General features: G+C 38.5%; 1 protein-coding gene across 2 annotated transcripts in view; it reads left to right on the forward strand.

Annotated features, from left to right (window-relative positions):
• Nucleotides 1-18137, forward strand: part of pcxa (pyruvate carboxylase a) — a 172607-nt gene extending 154470 nt beyond the window's left edge. For both annotated transcript variants that reach the window (XM_066645625.1, XM_066645627.1), the window contains 5 exons: nucleotides 1156-1400; nucleotides 7678-7857; nucleotides 9916-10164; nucleotides 10434-10574; nucleotides 15657-18137. In XM_066645625.1, coding sequence (XP_066501722.1) covers nucleotides 1156-1400; nucleotides 7678-7857; nucleotides 9916-10164; nucleotides 10434-10574; nucleotides 15657-15908 — 1067 coding nt within the window. In that variant the 3' untranslated portion in view covers nucleotides 15909-18137. The remainder of the gene's footprint in view (nucleotides 1-1155; nucleotides 1401-7677; nucleotides 7858-9915; nucleotides 10165-10433; nucleotides 10575-15656) is intronic.
• Nucleotides 18138-18424: the final 287 nt, after the last annotated feature.

Raw genomic sequence — 18424 nt, forward strand, 5'->3', positions numbered from 1 at the left:
TAGGGCCATATAGCCAACCCTTAGTTTATAACATTAAAGTGATGAAAGGACCAATTGCTGTTTCAAATAGGTGATTTACTCTCCTGCTGTAGGTTTTGTGCTGTTGCAAATGGCATCCCTGTTGGAACGATGAGCCGTGTTTATATACACCATAACTCTCCCCATTTATTGCTAAAGTATATACCTTCTAATGTTTCTGCTGAGTGTACAACTGGGACAAAACAATAGTGTTGGAGTGTTTACTGTCACTTTTAATTGTAGGGGAAAGTTCTGGTCTGTGAGTTTGTGTGTGGCGCTGTCTGAGGCTCTGTAGCTCGATTGTGATCACAGTGCGGAGTAATTAGGGAGGGTGAGTGGGTTAAACGTGCGTGTAAACGGTTGCGAATGAAGCGCCTTGTCGATTGATTAATTGACTACTGCTGGTAAGTGATGGCACTGAGAAAGGCAGGAGGCAATCTCTACCCTGTCATTCCCACCCCAACCCTTTTTCCACACCCTCACACTCCTGATTAAACACTCCAAAAGATTCCAGTGGAGCAGGCTTGATTACAACTCACAGCTAGCAGTGTGTTCAACAGCTTCTGATTGTTAATAATTAAATGTTAATCTCACACAGCTATTTGTTTTACTGCCATTTCCTTCCTCAGATTTGGTAGGGAGGGGGCTTAAAAAGAACAAAAGACACTGCACTTCAGATACTTTATCCACCCTTGCCTTACTCTAGTCTATTACTACCAAACAGATTTTTCATGTTTTTCAATATTCTACTATGTTCCAAATTTCACTCTGTTCCAAAACATTTTGCATGTGTCTATATCACACAGTAACATTTGAGCAGGGTCTGGGTAATTTTATTAAGCTATGATTTACAATTTTACGCATTCGTCAACTTTAGCCATTCATCTAGATTTCAAATTCTAAACAAATTTTTATACTTTTTTTGTTCTTCCTAGTAAATATCTTTTTTGAAACCTGTAGTCTGGTGTCTCATGGTACTTGTTCAGTATGGTACATGTCTTATGCATTCATTTATCAAAGACAAAATTTTGTAAGTGTAACAAAAACGTGAAGAGATTCCAATTATCATTCACTCAGTCCGTGACTTGAACTTTTATTGTCTGTCTTCTTCCCTCTGCCTCCTCTTTCATTATTCAGGTATCTCTCTGGAGAAGGTGTTTGACTACAGTGAGTACTGGGAAGTGACCCGTGGTCTGTACGCTCCGTTTGACTGCACAGCCACCATGAAATCTGGCAATGCGGACATCTACGAGAATGAAATCCCAGGAGGGCAGTATACTAACCTGCACTTCCAGGCTCACAGCATGGGCCTTGGCAACAAGTTTAAGGAGGTGAAGAAGGCCTATGTTGAAGCCAACAAACTGCTGGGAGACCTCATCAAAGTGAGTGATGAGCATAATGAGATATAAGTAATTTTGAGAACCCTAATAATCATGAGGTTGAGTTGATGTTGCTGATTAGGACAGAACACATTGTGAGAAATGTATTTTCTTCTTTATACATATACCCACATACGCATACACAAATTTACATATATATCTTTATTTAATAGAAATACATTCTACATGACAGTATAAAAGTCCCCTTCCTTGAGGTTTCTCTACCTTTTTTCTGTAAAGGAGGAAAAAGATTTTATTTTCATTAGGTGCATATGATTAGCCAGATCTACAAACTCCTTTTAATTCTTATTTCAAAGTACAAATGTGGGTGCAAATGGCCATAATTATTCTACCCTGTCTTCAGCATATATGCCTTCTTGACTGAGACAGTTCTATGACATTGATTAATCGAAAAAATCCATTAGACATCCACAACATCCATTAGAGCCAAAAAAACGTTTAAGCCATTTACTTAAAAAACAAAAGTGCAGTATAATGGTCTGGAATGTTCCTATAATACATGCAGTAAATATGACCACAGGTTCTGGGTGTTTTTTTTTTTTTGTTTTTTTTGTTTTTTTGGATTTTTCAACAAAAATGCAGATATATAATAATGTTGCATGAATAAAAATATAACCATACTTGTGCTGGATAAGTTGGTCTAGAAGAAGTCCAGTAACGTAAATACATAAGGTGTCTGTTTAATTACCCCACATAGCCCAGTTCACACATAACCAAAAAAAAAATTATGTCAAAGAGAATGATATTAGGCTCTAATAAAAGTATTTTAAAAATTTTCTTCAACTTCTTAGTAGGTCATCACCAAAATTGATTCGAGTAGTCCTGTAAACGAAAATGATGGTTTTATTTATGTATATATATATATATGACAAAAAGCAGTCCAACAGACTATCCATGTCAGAAACACAAGCAAATTGACCATCATACAGCCAAAGGAGAGAATTTTCAGCTGCTGTTAATTTTTTATCACTTTTATATTTATAATTAAGAACAACAGAATAATTAGTCTCTCCTGTGGCTGTATGATGGCTAATTTGCTCTTGTTTCTGCCATGGAAAGTCTATAGATTTGGGCAGCTTATCGTCAAAGCTGATACATCCTGCTAATTCTTAGCACCTATCTACTGCTCAAAAGTCTGGAGGGGTAAGAGATAGAAGAGATATAAACAATGTAAATATATATCATTTTTCTTCATCAAACATTTCAATGAACCTATGAGGGCTAATTGAATTAACAATCAGCTGGCCAAAACTGGTATAACACGCTTATGGTGTTTTTCCACTGCATGGGTCCAACTCCATTTGGCTTGGCTTGGCTCGCCTAAAGCTTGTCGCTTTTCCACTAGCACATTCCTCCGTGCAATTGAGCAAGTGACGTCGCAAAACCCAGTGTCTAACAGGAATAGTATGGGTAAATTTACAAGCTGCCATTTTGAGTCCAATAATAATGTTAAAACTGCTGTAACTTAAAAGATTTTATAAGCAGCGAGTTTGTGCTGGATTGAATTTCGTGGTGACTGACATGTTTCTCTGGCCAATCATCGCTTTGTAGGGTTTACACCAGAGTTTGTACCTACTTGGCATGGTTGGAACCCGGCGTGAGCAGGGACTGAAAAAGTACATGGATCCAGGGACCAGCTACCAGATATGGCCAGTAGAAAAGCAAGAGCCGAGTCGAGTCGTGTAGGTTCCATGCAGTGGAAAAGCACCATAAATACCTCACTAGTAGAAGGGAAAAAAAATTGTTTTTATTGCTAAAATAGTACATTAGAAATGGTTTCTGGTGTGTGTATAACGGGCAGAATAAAAATTAATATGGAACTGAGTCTCGGGAACATATATTAAACTTTCAATTTTATGTTGCCCTTTAGGGCTTCCGTAAATATATGTATGTCAGACATCACTAAAGATTTACATAAGTGTCATGTAGATGTTCTATTCTATTGGGTCACCTGCATTTTTATGTCATCCCCTTAAACTTGGAGTTGCCTCCCAACCCACCCTAGTCATGAAGAAAAAGGTCTTCCCCACACTGTTCCCAAAAAGCTGAGAGCATAACATTTTCCAAAGCGTATTGGTATGCTCAAGGATTAAGGTTTCCCTGTGCTGGAACAAAGTGGCCCCTGAAAAAAAACAACCCCATAGAATTATCCCTCCTCCACCAAACTGTAGTCGCCACAATGCAGTCATGCAGGTAACATTCTCTCAGCAGATTTGTCTATTGAACTTCATTTGTGGCTGACTTTGTGTTCATGAACATTTCCACTTTACAAAGATACCACTCAGTTGATTATGGAATATCTAGGAGGGAAGAAATTTCCCAAACGTACCAGTGGCGTCCCATTACAGAACCACATTCGAACGATTCTTAAAAACATGCTGTAATGCTAGGTGCTCTATTATTCACACTGGTGGCAATGAGAGAGAGAATGAAACACCTTAATTCAGTAGCTAGGTTGGTCCCGATACCGTTGTCCATGTAGAATATTATAGATCTATGGCAGATTTATCACAACAATAACACACGTGTATGTAGCTTTAAAATGTTTCGATTAACACAAGTGTCAGACCTTGTTGCAAGAATTTCAAAAACAGCTGTTATGGCACTGGCAGGCAATTTGACTTCAGCTCTACATTTAAAAACACACATATGCTATAATTAAATCTCATGATTTTCATGTAACCTATTCACATATGTAGCATGGCCTCTAAACTGTAATAAAAGTTAATTATCATCTTTTGTGCTGAAAGACATTCTGCACAATTCATGAAAACATTCACCAGATCATGAAAACCACAGACCCAAGAGCTCATTTCTGACTCTGAGATTTTAATTGGCCGCTGACTTTCTTCTCCTCGCGTGTTCTCTTTCTCTATATTTCACTCTTGTCACTCTCCAGTGGCAGCCGTCTCAGTCACTCTATATAAATAGAAAAATGGCATTAACACCACAGAGGAGGGGTGTAATCCTGTGGCTGAGTCTCTGGCCCAGAGACAGATCAAATGGGTCGCTGTAAGCAAAGCTTATCTACCCAAATGCACCCCCCACCCCCCACCCCCATCCAAATCAATGGCATCTGTGAGCGTTTGGTCTCGCCTTGCTGTTTTTCATTTCCCACAGCTTAATTAAATGATCTGAGATAGTTGCCGCTCTGTTCTGCCTCCTCCCCCGTATCCCCTCCCTGTTAATGCTGTCAATATCAGAGGCCGAGCTGAGCCAGAGGCGTAGCGTCTCTGAGTTAGCCGCTGTCACGCTAATGTTAGTTTTCATTACCACCACGCCATTCTCCGTTTCCTCATTTCTTCCTCCTCCACCTTTGTTAAAGTGAATGTAAAGCTTTTCTCATAGTCACGACTCTGTGTTCCCACGCCTCTACCTTTTCACATATTTTGTGGTTAGTTCATATCACCCATGTCAGCTTGGAGGAGGAGGAGTCTGGTTTCAGGGTTGTATCAGGGCATGCTGATCTAACAGTCTTCAAGCTTTCCAAAGGTAGCCTAGTCTATTTATGAAAACTGAACTGTATTGAAATTAGGTTTGAGAACATAATATAAAATATAAAAAAAGTTCTATGCTTTTATTCAACCTATAACAGTCTGCTAATTCACAATGGAAGAAATAGACTTGCTCATATCTGAACAGAGTTATTGTAGTAGAAAATGTGAGAGAAAACTAAAAGTAAAAAAAAAACATGCTATTCATTCTGTCAGGAAATGCATCATTTTAACTTTACAAAGGATTACCTTGCATTTCTTTTTTTATATTTCAGATAGTCTTCTTATTTCCAAAGGACAGCAAGAGGCTGGTTCACATACAAACCTCAAAGAAAGGATGGGTGGTTTCCACATTTTTCAAACTGTCATACTGTCTCAAAATATTAACAAGGTATGGACCACTTGCAGAATGTACAGGCGTACGTCCGCTTTCCGCACGTCTGTTTGTTTTGTCTAGCGCCTATCAACCCTTACCCTTCGGATCTCCTCATTTGTTTCATTAGTTTATATTGATTTTATACATAGTCTCTATATTATTATTTATTATTAAAAAATACTGAAAATCACGGATTTCTTTTAGTGGATTCCAATGAGCCGCGTCCACCTCCATGTAACCACAGTCTGCAGCGTATTCTCCTAAAACACTGCCACTATGAATCCATGTTTTAGCAAAAGCAGAGACTATCATTACTATATTTGATGGAAATCAGCATATTTAATCCTTATTGAGATCAGTTATAACCACGCTGGTCTAATGTTTCAGGTGAGTAAACGTAACTGGACACTCAAACAGTACTGGGAGAGCGTGGAGGTGGGGAAGTTGTGTTTTGATGGACAGGTCTAACAGCCAATGGAAATACTTGTTAAAGAAACTGATTTTTTTCCCAAGGCTTTTCAGCTTTTCATTAGTCATTTTGATATTAGCTCCTATGAATTAGGTAGAGATTAATGCCCACATTTAACACATGTAACAAAGTGAAAACCTCTAAAATTGGAGATGTTTTTAATTAGTCAGCGAAAAAAAAACAACAAATAATTTAAAATACACTACAATTATTAAAACACTAATTATAAAAATACTATATGCAAAGTCGATGTAAAGTAATGAAACAAGTGAGGAGATCCAAAGTGTAAGGGTTGATAGGCGCTTGTCGGAAGTAAACAGATGTGCCATTCAGAAAGCGGACATACGTCACTGTACATTGTGCAAGTGATACATATGGTATTAGCGTGGGATGGGAGTGGAGGGTTGCACTGTCCTGCTGCCTGTGCCTCATGTCTGTGAGTGTGGGTCAAGTGAAGGGTTTTTGCACTGTGCAATTCAGTTCAGCTCAGCGCAGCCTGGCAGTGCACACTAATACATGAAATAAACCTGTTTCTGAGAGCAAATTTCAGCCACTGGTCTTGGAGAAACTTTTGAAAATAAGCTAAATAAAACTGGTTCTCCATTTAGAAGCATAGCTGGCCAGCTAACAGGCACTTTTTCTTTAGTACACCACAGCAGATGATTTTCCAGCAAATCGAGGCCCAAAAACACATTTAGAGAACAAAGCCTCAAACCTGTGAGCATAAAGTTGAGCGAAGGACATTCTGATTATTTTGTTTACATCTCTCTTTTAACCTAAACTCAGCGTTAAACTCAACTGCGATGGGCTACTGGGCTTGTGGGTTTTTTTATGTTTAATTTATTTATTTTTTTAATTCCTCACCTGTTTTCAGGGTGTGATGCTCCCACAGCATCCCCTCCCTGTGACTCCCTTAATTAAGCAATGGAACATGAGAGGGAGTGTGTTACTGTGAAATAACAGCATGGCTGTGATGTGGAGCTGTAGTCCAGCTCAACCATGCTGTTATTTCACAACCTCATTTGTTCTACTGCTTTTATACAACATTTCAGGTAATGCGTATGAAATAAACTGAGCTGTGAAAGTGGCATCAATAAGTTTTTAAAATTGGCAAATCCTTCCACCAGGTTATAGTTCCTCATCAAGTAGCTTGTTGCTACGTCACAGTAACAAATGTGACTGAACAAACGCTAAAGTAAGGACTGTTACTACAGCAACTGCATCTCCAGTTGGCTTTCTCTGCACTGGTATCTGTTTTCTCTCTTCTTTTTTTAATTGTTTGTCTTGTATTTTTATCCTGGCTTCATCTCTCAAGTCCTTTAATTTTGATTTAGTTTATTAGTTCATAGTGTCTTGTTTCATGCTCTTTCAGATTGAGGATAATTCTTGGGTCATTATATTTGTTTCACTTAAATCTACATTCATTAATATTATATTTTATATTTCTGTTGAATTAAGCTTTCTTTAGTGGCAGTCACTGCCCTCAGTTTCCTTTTATTACAAGAAATAAGTTAAGCTTACTTTTAGAACAGTGACAACAAGTATAACGTGTACGTGATTTTTATCTGTATTCTTAAAGTAAACAGAAGAATTGGTTTGAAATATAAGCTGAAGTTTTAGTGCTGAAAAATTAGTGGATAGCTGCAATGTAAAGAGAATTGTTAGCAATGGCTTAGCAGTGTGATTCAGTGGTTGTGAATAAAATGCGCTGTTATTGTGAAATAAGAGTATGGTTAGAGTATGGTTACACTATACATATGTCATAAATAAATGCCACCTTCATTCTGAAATACCTTCCAAGTTTTTAAATATCGCGGTATACTGTGTTACCAATATACTGCTCAACTCTACCTCTCAGGAGGAAATAAAAGCTTAGAATTATGTAGAATATACTTCATTCCATATATCGCTTCTGTCCAGGTGACTCCTTCCTCAAAGATTGTGGGTGATCTGGCCCAGTTCATGGTGCAGAACTCACTGACCCGTGCAGAGGTGGAGGAGCGAGCGGATGAGCTGTCATTCCCCCTCTCTGTGGTGGAGTTCCTGCAGGGATATATTGGCATTCCCCATGGAGGCTTCCCTGAGCCCTTCAGGTCTAAGGTAAGCTTGCTAGAACCCCAGCAAACCTGCTGAGGGTATGAATACTGTATTGATTTAAATTCGCACATAATATAATTTAAAACAATGCTTATTCAGACTGGGGGGGGGGCATTCAAGTTCAGTAGTTGTCTTCCAAAAGTACTGTAGGGTTTTTTTTTTGTTTTGTTTTTTTTGTTGTTGTTATTTATTTTTCATCAGAAATATCTATTTTCAAAGTTTCAGCAACCTTTAACAAGTGTATCCTCTTGTGTCGGCCACGTTACTGCAAATCCTGTTCTCTTTGTAAGTGAAGTGGAAGCAGGAAAGTTTTTGATTGTTAAATTACACTCGGCTTGTTCTCTCTCTCTTGCTCTCTCTCTCTCTCTCTCCCTCTCCCTAATTGTTTTGTTTAGAGGCTGCTCCACCCTCTCATCTATCTCTGGAGTACAGTCATGCTGTCTTTTGCTTGTCAGGGAGAAGTGTCGAAAGCCCGCATCCGCCCCAATTGCCATGCGTGCCCCAATTACCCAGCAGCCTCTTCCCTTCACAAGATCAATTGTTTCCCAGACAAATTTCTGTCTGGCATCACCCGCAAACAATGCCTTGCATCCCCACCGCTTTGTCTGCAGACCAGGCTGCCACTTGGTTAATTTATTTAGCACATTAGTTCAAAATAAATAGGCCATCTGCTTAGCATATTTCATGGATAACGAACACAATCCATTGCATTGGCCACCCCCCCCCCATCTGTCTTAAATGTTGTAGCATTAATACAAACCATCTTCTGAGTCATCCGCGACCCTGAACTGGATAAGCGGTTACAGATAATGAATGAATGAATGGATGACTCTTCTGAGTCAGGGTTGGTCCATGGAAAAGAATTTATTATTTCAGCATGCATTGTAATTTGGGGTTGTGTCTCCCATCAAAGAATACATAACTTGAGGTTATCTAAATAAAAATAATAATTTTTCATAATATTTTAAATGTTACACATTAGGAACTTTCTTATTGTGGCAACCATTTTTTTACTGTGATTTCTTGACAAATTCTGCTCTGATGTGAGTGATTATATATCTTTAATTACTCACCCAATCCAAGGCGTCTTCCAGTAAAAGCAATGGAATGCCCTGCCTAATGTTGACACAGAGAAATCAAAGGCACAAAAAAAAATCAGCATAACCACAACTCCAAAAATCAATTTATTTGGCAAGTTTGAGGGATTGTACCAAAAGAAAACTATATATCACCTTATTTGTCCCCAACTTTTATTTTTCTACAGTCACTTGAAGAGAACTTCTGTGCTTTTTCCTTTCTGAACTGTATTTTGGGGTTGTTTTTGTTACCAAGGAGGACACAGTGATGCCCACATCAAATATTTAAGTTTAATCTTCGGTCATAAGCACTACCAATCAAATCATGCCTTTGAGGCCAATATGCAGTTCGTTGTTCCAACCTCTTAAAAACAAGCAAATGAAATGAAGAGAGAGGAGATTAATTGAGCTCCTGCTAACAATCAAATAGAAATACTTGCAGGTTTTTTATGAGGGGTTCTCAGGGATTTTTAAGCTCTCCACCTCAGCCACTTGTGCATATTGAGGCTTTAAACTGTATTACAGAATGATTAGGATGTTGCTGTTAATCCCCATCTTGCATCCTCCTGAGATGCGTTACACATCTCCGGATATGTCTGGCGCAGTGTTCTAAATCTCTGATCGATTTGGTGCAGTTATGATTCAGTGAATTATCAGATCTCCAGTTTAATACAATGTTTGTCATTTAGATATGATACAGGACTAAATCACTCTTTAATTAATGAATTCAGCTCTCTTTTTGTGAATTTAGCTTTTTGTTTTTATTTGTGCTTTGTGAGAATGGCCAGTGAAAAATGCTGTAGATGTTGAAGATACTCATTGTCTTTGAGTTGACATTCAACTGACTTATTTATTAAATTGAGCTTAAAATAAAGTGATTTAAAAACAAAAAACAAAACATGCCCTCAAAACTTACAGATCTGAATCACATTGTCGCAGTGCATGTTTACAGTTCTGCTCTGTCTGTGGTGTGTGTCTGATGCAGGTGTTGAAGTCTCTTCCTCGTGTAGAGGGTCGCCCTGGTGCCTCATTGCCTCCTATGGACTTTAAGGCTTTGGAGAAGCAACTGCGAGAAGTGCATGGGAGTTACATCACTCCAGAGGATGTAATGTCAGCAGCCATGTACCCAAAGGTTTTCCAAGAGTTTAAGGAGTTTACTATGACATTTGGGCCGGTTGATTGTCTCGATACTCGCCTCTTTCTGGATGGTCCCAAGATTGCAGAGGAATTTGAGGTGACTCTAAACTGCTGCTGTTGGCTGATTTGTGGGCAACAAATCCTCATGTCATTTATTTACTTAAACTGACACAACTTTGTCAGTCCACTCACATATAATTCTTATATAAAATATTAGATTTTTTTCTTTCACAAAGTGATAGATAAGTGTTTTTTTTATAAATCTAAGATTATCACTGTGAAATTTTCCATATGCTAACTTGTAACTGAAAATTGTTTTGTTAAATTTCCCCATTTTTTTTCCCCATAATTATTATTTTTCCTCAGGTGGAGCTGGAGAGAGGCAAAACGCTTCACATCAAAGCTCTGGCTTTGGGGGATCTGAACAACGCTGGACAGAGAGAGGTTTTCTTTGAGCTCAATGGCCAGCTGAGATCTGTGCTAGTGAAAGATACCGTGGCTATTAAGGTAAATGCCTGTTACACTTTATTCATTGGTAAATCTCACTACAATATAATTTTCCTTATTATTCACTAATAATTTTAATTTCTGAAGTCAAGGGAAATGAACATTACTCGTGACAATATGACAACTGCTCCTGTTCACACCCATTTTATCCTCTACCAACAATATTGTCATTGTCCAAAGAAGAACAAAACAGGTATTTTGCAGGGGAAGTAAAAATCTTTAACTTTCATTGGAGGGCAATGTAAAAAATATTTAATTGGAAGCCATTTTTGAGCATTTCTATGACATCATGAAATTTTTGCACAATGTGGACAGCTGCTGTGTCCAAATCTATAAATCAACAAAAGTGCAGATACACATTTTTCTTTGGACAGTGACGATATATAAAATAACAGGTGGCAGCTTAGAGTCAGCAGCTTCTTCAACCCCTGCCTGTGCGACAATATTTTAGAAGTCAGGAATGGCTATATTGGCTGTTTCCTTTCTGAATGCAGACTGCCAATATGGTGGATACTATACAATGCATGTGCCATAAAATTCTGAAACAGAAGTCCTGTTACATTTAAAAGCTTCAGGTAAATGTACATTTCCGTTATTATTAGACTCCATTTTTATGCTTAAATCAACATTGAATAATGTAAAACCCAGTTTCCAAAAATGTGTTACACTGTGGTAATATGTAAATTGAAAAAAGAACACAGTGGTTTGAAAATAACTAAAACCCTGTATTTAATTGAAAATAGTACAGACAGTAAATAAACAAGTAAAGACAAATTCTGGATTTGATGTTGGCACCTTAAAATAATATGTATGGGACAGGGTTGAGACCAATTTAAAAAAAAAAAACCCACGTTGGAACATCCCCCAAGTAATAACTTTGACTGGCAAAATATCAGTGACATGACTGGTTATAAACAACAGAGACAGGTTAGGAAAACTATAAAAAAATAAATAAATAAAAAATCCCACACTACTAAGTTATTCAGTAGTAAAGACTAAAGTCTTTGTCTAGATGTTAAAAACCAAAACAAAAAAAACATATGGATCCCTGACACATTTATCTATGTCACATTTCTGAACAGAGCTTTGTTCGTCTGTCTCAGTCACTAAAGAGGAGCTGAGGAACTGATCATATCACACTAATCATTTACAAGGAGACATACTTTGTTAATTTTATACATATTTTCTGGTGGATGGGGCCAGCCTTGGCCTAATGGTTACAGAATAGGGTTAGTACTGGAAGGTCATTGGTTTGATTCCCACAAAAAGGCCTCCTTCCACAATGCACAGCTTAAAGCCCTTTAGAACCAATTTTGTAATTTCGTGGTTTTTTTTTTTTTTTATAATTCTAAACTTGGGCGTTATGTGAAACATTCAGCAAAGTTTAAATAAATAAAAAAAAAAAAACATAAAACAGAAATATGATAAAGCTCTCCTCAAAAATGACCAGTATTGCTCTTCTCTCTGTAGAATGGCCAGTCCTAAAAGTGGGTAATGCTTATGTCACTATTATCCTGACTAATGACAAGGCTGCCAAAGCCATGCCTCCTCTTTGAGTCGAAGAGGCTGGTGAGCTAAAGCTTAGGAGCCGTTAGTGAGTGAGCTAGCTATGCAGATAATCACCAAGCTATGGGGAGCGAGTGAAAGACATAAACAGAGCAAATACAACACAAAAAAATACAGAACAGGCCTGAATGGATTAAGTCCATGCAGTGCAGCAGAAGTACAGCAGAAATAGCTGCAACACTCTATCTGCGTGTTTAACGGCGTACCAGTGGAGATATCGGCCGGCGAGCAGAGTAACAACAGGGAAGGCAGTCGGCAATACAGTGGATATAGCAGCCACATTGGGGCAGCATGTACAGCAAAGTAGCAGCAGGGATAAAAGCTACACACGGTAGTACAGCAGAATAGCAGCGATAGAAAGCGCCAATTTGGAGACATTCTAGAAGGTGTCCAGTTCGTACAATTATGTTAACATGTACAGGGTGGGGCAATTATATGGATACACCTTAATGAAATGGGAATGGTTGGTGATATTAACTTCCTGTTTGTGGCACATTAGTATATGGGAGGGGGAAGAATTTTCAAGATGGGTGGTGACCATGGCAGCCATTTTTAAGTCAGCCATTTTGGATCCAACTTTTGTTTTTTCAATGGGAAGAGGGTCATGTGACACGTCAAACTTATTGGGAATTTCACAAGAAAAACAATGGTGTTAATGGTTTTAACATAACTTCATTCTTTCTTGAGTTATTTACAAGTTTATGACCTCTTAGAAAATGTGTTCAAAGTGCTGCCCATTGTGTTGGATTGTCAATGAAACCTGCTTCTCCCACTCTTCACACACTGATAGCAACACCGCAGGAGAAATGCTAGCACAGGCTTCCATTATCCATAGTTTCAGGTGCTGCACCTCTCGTATCTTCACAGCATAGACAATTGCCTTCATATGGCCCCAAAGCTAAAAGTCTAAGGGGGTCAGATCGGGAGACCTTTGGGGCCATTCAACTGGCCCATGACGACCAATCAACGTTCCAGGAAACGGTTCATCTTGGAATGCTTGGACCTGACACCCATAATGTGGTGGTGCACCATCTTGCTGGAAATACTCAGGGAACATGTCAGGTTCAGTGCATAAAGAGGAAAACACATCATCATGTAGTAGTTTTGCATATCCAGTGGCCTTGAGGTTTCCATTGATGAAGAATGACCCCACTATCTTTGTACCCCATATACCACACCAAAATATCAAAATGTGCAGCACCTGAAACTACGGATATTGGAAGCCTGTGCTAGCATTTCTCCTGCGGTGTTGCTTTCAGTGTGTGAAGAGTGGGAGAAGAAGGTTGCATTGACAATCCAACACAATGGGCAGCACTTTTATAAGTGCTCGGAGCTCAGGAAAAGTGGGATCCGATTATTTATCCTGTAAACAGGAGGAAAAAGAGACGGAAGATATGGCTTGTGCTTGTAGTCCCTAACACACTGAAATGAAACATGAGTGAAATAAGATGATTACTGAAGCCGGAATATAAGAATAACTCGCGCAGCTTCAGTCACAAGAGGACTGCATTGGATTTTAATGTGCTTACATTTTTTATTAGATCCCATGACAAAAATGCTTATATGGCTAACAGAATATAACAGGCTTTTTAACACCTGTGGGATCCTTTACCTCTATGAAAAAAAAAAAGTGTTGAGAGACTCTCCAGGGCAGGGAGAAGATCTGTTTATTAGATAAATCTGTCCATCTTCCTATTTATTTTTACATGGCAGTGCATGAGTGCAAATGGCATGGGTGATGTGCACATCTGTGTAGGCACAGCAGTTAATGATAAATAATAAATATTACTTGTGTTCAGAATTATTCAACCACCACTGCAGTAAAGTGTTTTAGCAAGTCTGATCTTTAATTTTTATCTTGTTCACAATCCGATCAAATAAGGACTTTTATAATACACAAATGCAACTTAAATTACAACATTTTTTTTTTCTAATATACCAACAAATGTCCTTGTTTTAATTTCCTCATTGACAAAATTATTCAACTTGTAGATGTGAACAGAACCATAACGAGCAGCAATTAGAGCAACATGGTCCAGGGAATATGTGTTTTTGCATTGACATACAATGTGTGTGTGTATGTATGTGTGTGTGTGTATATATATATATATATATGTATATGTATGTGTGTGTGTGTGTGTGTTTGTGTGTGTGTGTAAATATATATAATAAAAATACACGCACAGGTTTTGGAGCAACATGCTGCCACCCAGGCAATGTCTTTTTCAGAAAAGGCCTTTCAGATTACAGTAGGACAATGCCAAAACATATTCTGCACATATAACAGCATGGTTGTGATAAAAAAAAAAAATCTGTTGCTAAATATGCCTTCAGATCAAAACTAAAAAGAATGTCTGGTTCATTATGAAACAAAAAAATACAACGAAAGACACTGAAATGTTGAAGTCCTATATAAAGCAAGAAAGGGAAAACAATTAAATTTCGAAGGTACAGCAGTTGGTCTCCTGTGGTTATAAGATGACTTAATGCAACACATTGATAAACATTCCCCTGTCTCGGCATCAAATTTAAATCAGGCAAAAACAATACAATGGTACAATGCAAGAAAGAGTTTATATAACAGTATTCTACACGAGTGTGTCTTAACCTGTGGGTCAAGACCAAAACTACTATGCAACATTTTGTGCTGGATTGCCATGTTTGTATATTTTGTACGTTTCCAATGTTTTTTTTTGTTTTTGTTTTTTGTGCCACTTAACACTTTTTCACATGCAGTTATAGAGGGGGAAAAAACAAGCGATGTTTTAAATAAAGCACACCTGTGTCTAAATGTCTTTTACATAGAGCTTTACATGGAGTGTAACACACAACACTGAAGGTGAATAATGTTGTAGCCTCATGGTTTAATTGGCTCCAGATGTATTGTGTAGATGCATCGCTGGTCTGACCAGTCACAGCTGTGGTCAGTGGAGCTGAGAGAATGGACAGTGAATATACAAGCAAGGAGGTGGTCATAATGTTATTGTTGATCCATGTGTACATAAATTGTCTATATGTGGAGACTGACCCAGAGGAATTATAGACCTGTTTCCATTCTTTAGTTTTCATTTTGCTTTTAATTTTGCCAAACATTGAAACAGGCTTGAGAAATGGCTTCATTTTTCATGTCATCACAGTATTTTACAATATTTTATTTTGGTTGTATTATGGTTATCCCATTTACAGCACTTTGATTGTTTTCATATACTTAAAGGAATACAAGGTAATATTTGACCTTAAAATAGCTGCTTTAAAATCATTGTTATGCTCCTCTAAGCTGTAGTAGGGATAATAAAGCCTCTGTCACTGCTACTCTGGGCTCAGCACTGCAGAAACTGCAATATGTAATTTTTGGAGGGTAGAAAACCACTCCCCTCCCTCCCTCACCCAATCCGCCTTGATTTCAGGACAGTGCTGTAAAAGTGAATTACATTCTCCATCTGCAGGTAAATCTTAATTAATGACATTCTGTTCATAATCTCATACTGTAGCTTTTTCTTTTACCCTGCCACGTAGGAGATGCACTTCCACCCGAAGGCTCTGAAGGATGTTCGGGGGCAAGTGGGGGCACCCATGCCAGGGAAGGTGGTGGAAGTGAAGGTAAAGGAGGGTCAGAAGGTGGAGAAGGGTCAGCCTCTGTGTGTGCTCAGTGCCATGAAGATGGAGACTGTGGTTAACTCGCCGCTGTCCGGCACCGTGGTCAAAATCTATGTGAAAGCTGACAGCAGCCTGGAGGGAGATGACCTGATCCTGGAGATCACTGAGTAGACACTCAGCCTGGGGGAATCCCTACATTAACTTGGCATAAACATCTCCAGAGCCTACAAACACATCCACACACACACAGACACACACAAGAACAGGAATACATACATATACTTGCACACAGTTATTAGAACTGAGTAAGAGGGAATGAGGCCTATTTTTAGAGAACTGTCTCAAATGATCTGAACATAGTTACTGCCTAATGTATCTGGAAATTATTGTTTGTGCATCAGGAGTACGCCAGAGTTCATTTGGTGTCGTCTGCGTGCGCCTGATATAATCATCTGTCATTTGTAACGATAATCACTAGCGCTAATCATCCATGCGCTGGAAAGTAGTGTTACATTAATGTTGAGTGAGTGTTCTATTAATGTTTATGTCAATTGTCTAACTAGAATTATGAATGTAGTGGTAAAGAGATTTATATTGGGGGGAAAACAAGCAATAATTGAGTCGACTGTAATCAAAGCAAGCCTAGTTTTTGCATAAAGAATGAAATAGTGCATCACATTTATCCTATTATACTTGTACATTAACTTCAGGAGCACTTCTTTTGGGGGTTTTCACTAAAATGCTGAATTAACCAAAATCTTGATCTTGAGCTCAGTGTTCATTTAATCTGTGTTTGTTTGGGGTTTTTCAGTCCCCTTTTTCAGCCTTTCAAGAAGTTAAACCATTCACAATGCAGATGTGACCCCAAAGTAACATTAACTTGACAAGAAAGCAACCTTAAATCACAAGGCCACACTCAGGAGGTAAATAGAGACAGTCACGTTAGCACTTACAGCCTGATCCACTGACTGTGGTCTCCTAGTGTGCATTACACTGAGTTGAAGTACAGCTCTCTAGTCACTGGGGCAGACTTGGCCAAGCTCCACTGATCACAATGAGGATTGATGATTAGACTTGTTCAGTATTGTCTACGGAACCCAGGGAGCGTCCCAGCTTATCCAATCAGAGCAGAGCAATAGAGAGAAACCTCTTTCTCATGTCACTGTTCCAATTTGTCCCTTGAACATAAATGTATCTCATCGCTCTTGTTACATTCCTCCCTGTTGTAGGCTGCCCGAGCCTTGGATCATGGCCTGAGGAGCCATGTTCCTCGGCGTTCTTTCCTGTTCCTTTGCACAACAGAGTGCTGACAGTGGAGCTCTCTCGTTTGAAGTGGTGTCTTTTGTAGACATGAATAATATCCATGTGAGACTTGTAAGAGCAGGCTGCTGAAAGCACTTAACACTTGAATGCTTGAACAGCGCTGTATCTGTAATCCATTAGAAAACTTCTGGGCAGCTTTGCTAGTTTGGATGAAAAACAGATTTGATTATATTTTTCTCCCATAAGCTCTTAATGATACAGAAAAGCCAGGTAGATCACTTGAATTGTAGTTCAGAAACACAAAGCACAAGCTGCAAATTGTTCCTACATTAGAATCAGTATTTCTTTCACTGTTTTGTAACTGCACTCTAGTGGATATTTAACTGAAGCGACCACCTCAAATCAGTGCTATTGAGGCGGTCGCGCAGCAGTTATTCTTCTGTAGTTTGTACAGCAGTGCCCTTGTGGCAAACCCTTTCACATGGCCACTGCATTAAATCTTGTTTACATTTGAAACCAGGAGATGCAGTTCCACATGTTTTATCACATCTTGCAAAAGGGGATTTTGGGGATTTGTTTTGGTTCTTGTGAGACGTGAAGTCTCAAAAGCACTTGAGGTAATCTGTGTTTTCATTTGTGACAACCACACTCACCTACCAGGTCTTCTGTGTCATTCATTATTACTGCCCAGGATTTTTGAGCTAAACATGTCCAGGCTTTTTTTGTGTAAATGGAGGTGGTAGAAATACATCAGTGTCTTAAATGCTTTCCCAGGTGATACATGAACTTTGCTTGCCAATGTAAGTACCTGCTGTTTACATAGTGAATGCTCTGTCAAGCATTTTAATTCTCGTGACATTTTTAAATCTTGTTTCTGAATTCGAACTTGTTCAAGCTAAAGTGTAATGTGCTAGAATTTAGAAATGTATGCATTAATAATTGGGATCATGCTGGAGTGGAGTGGAACTAATCTTACAGGCTTTGCAGGAAATGATAGTGTTTATCTCATATCTATTTTCTGTGAAGTTATTTCTCTTTTTAAATATTTTGATAAAGGGAACTGTAAAAGAGTTAGAAGATGTGCAGATACTAATTCACCATAACATCATGGTCTTATCATTGGGAACAGAAATAAAAGGAGAATAACACACTGCTTTCTCAGGTCTCATCATTTTTCTTTAAACGTTGGGAGTGAGTTTTTTGTGTGAATCATATATGATTTTTTTTTTTAAATAGAAAACTACACATGTCACACAAGGTGATTAGATAAGGGCAGGGGTGCACAACTCCGGTCCTTGAGGGCTGGTGTCCAGCAAAGTTTGGTGATTCCTCTGCTAAAACACAACCCTTAAACCTGTCAATTAACAGATGAGTTGAATCAGGTGTGTGTGAGCGAAGGAATCACCAAGCTTTACTGGATACTG

The sequence above is a fragment of the Hoplias malabaricus genome, chromosome 15, assembly GCF_029633855.1.
Source record: "Hoplias malabaricus isolate fHopMal1 chromosome 15, fHopMal1.hap1, whole genome shotgun sequence".
Classification (NCBI taxonomy): Eukaryota; Metazoa; Chordata; class Actinopteri; order Characiformes; family Erythrinidae; genus Hoplias; species Hoplias malabaricus.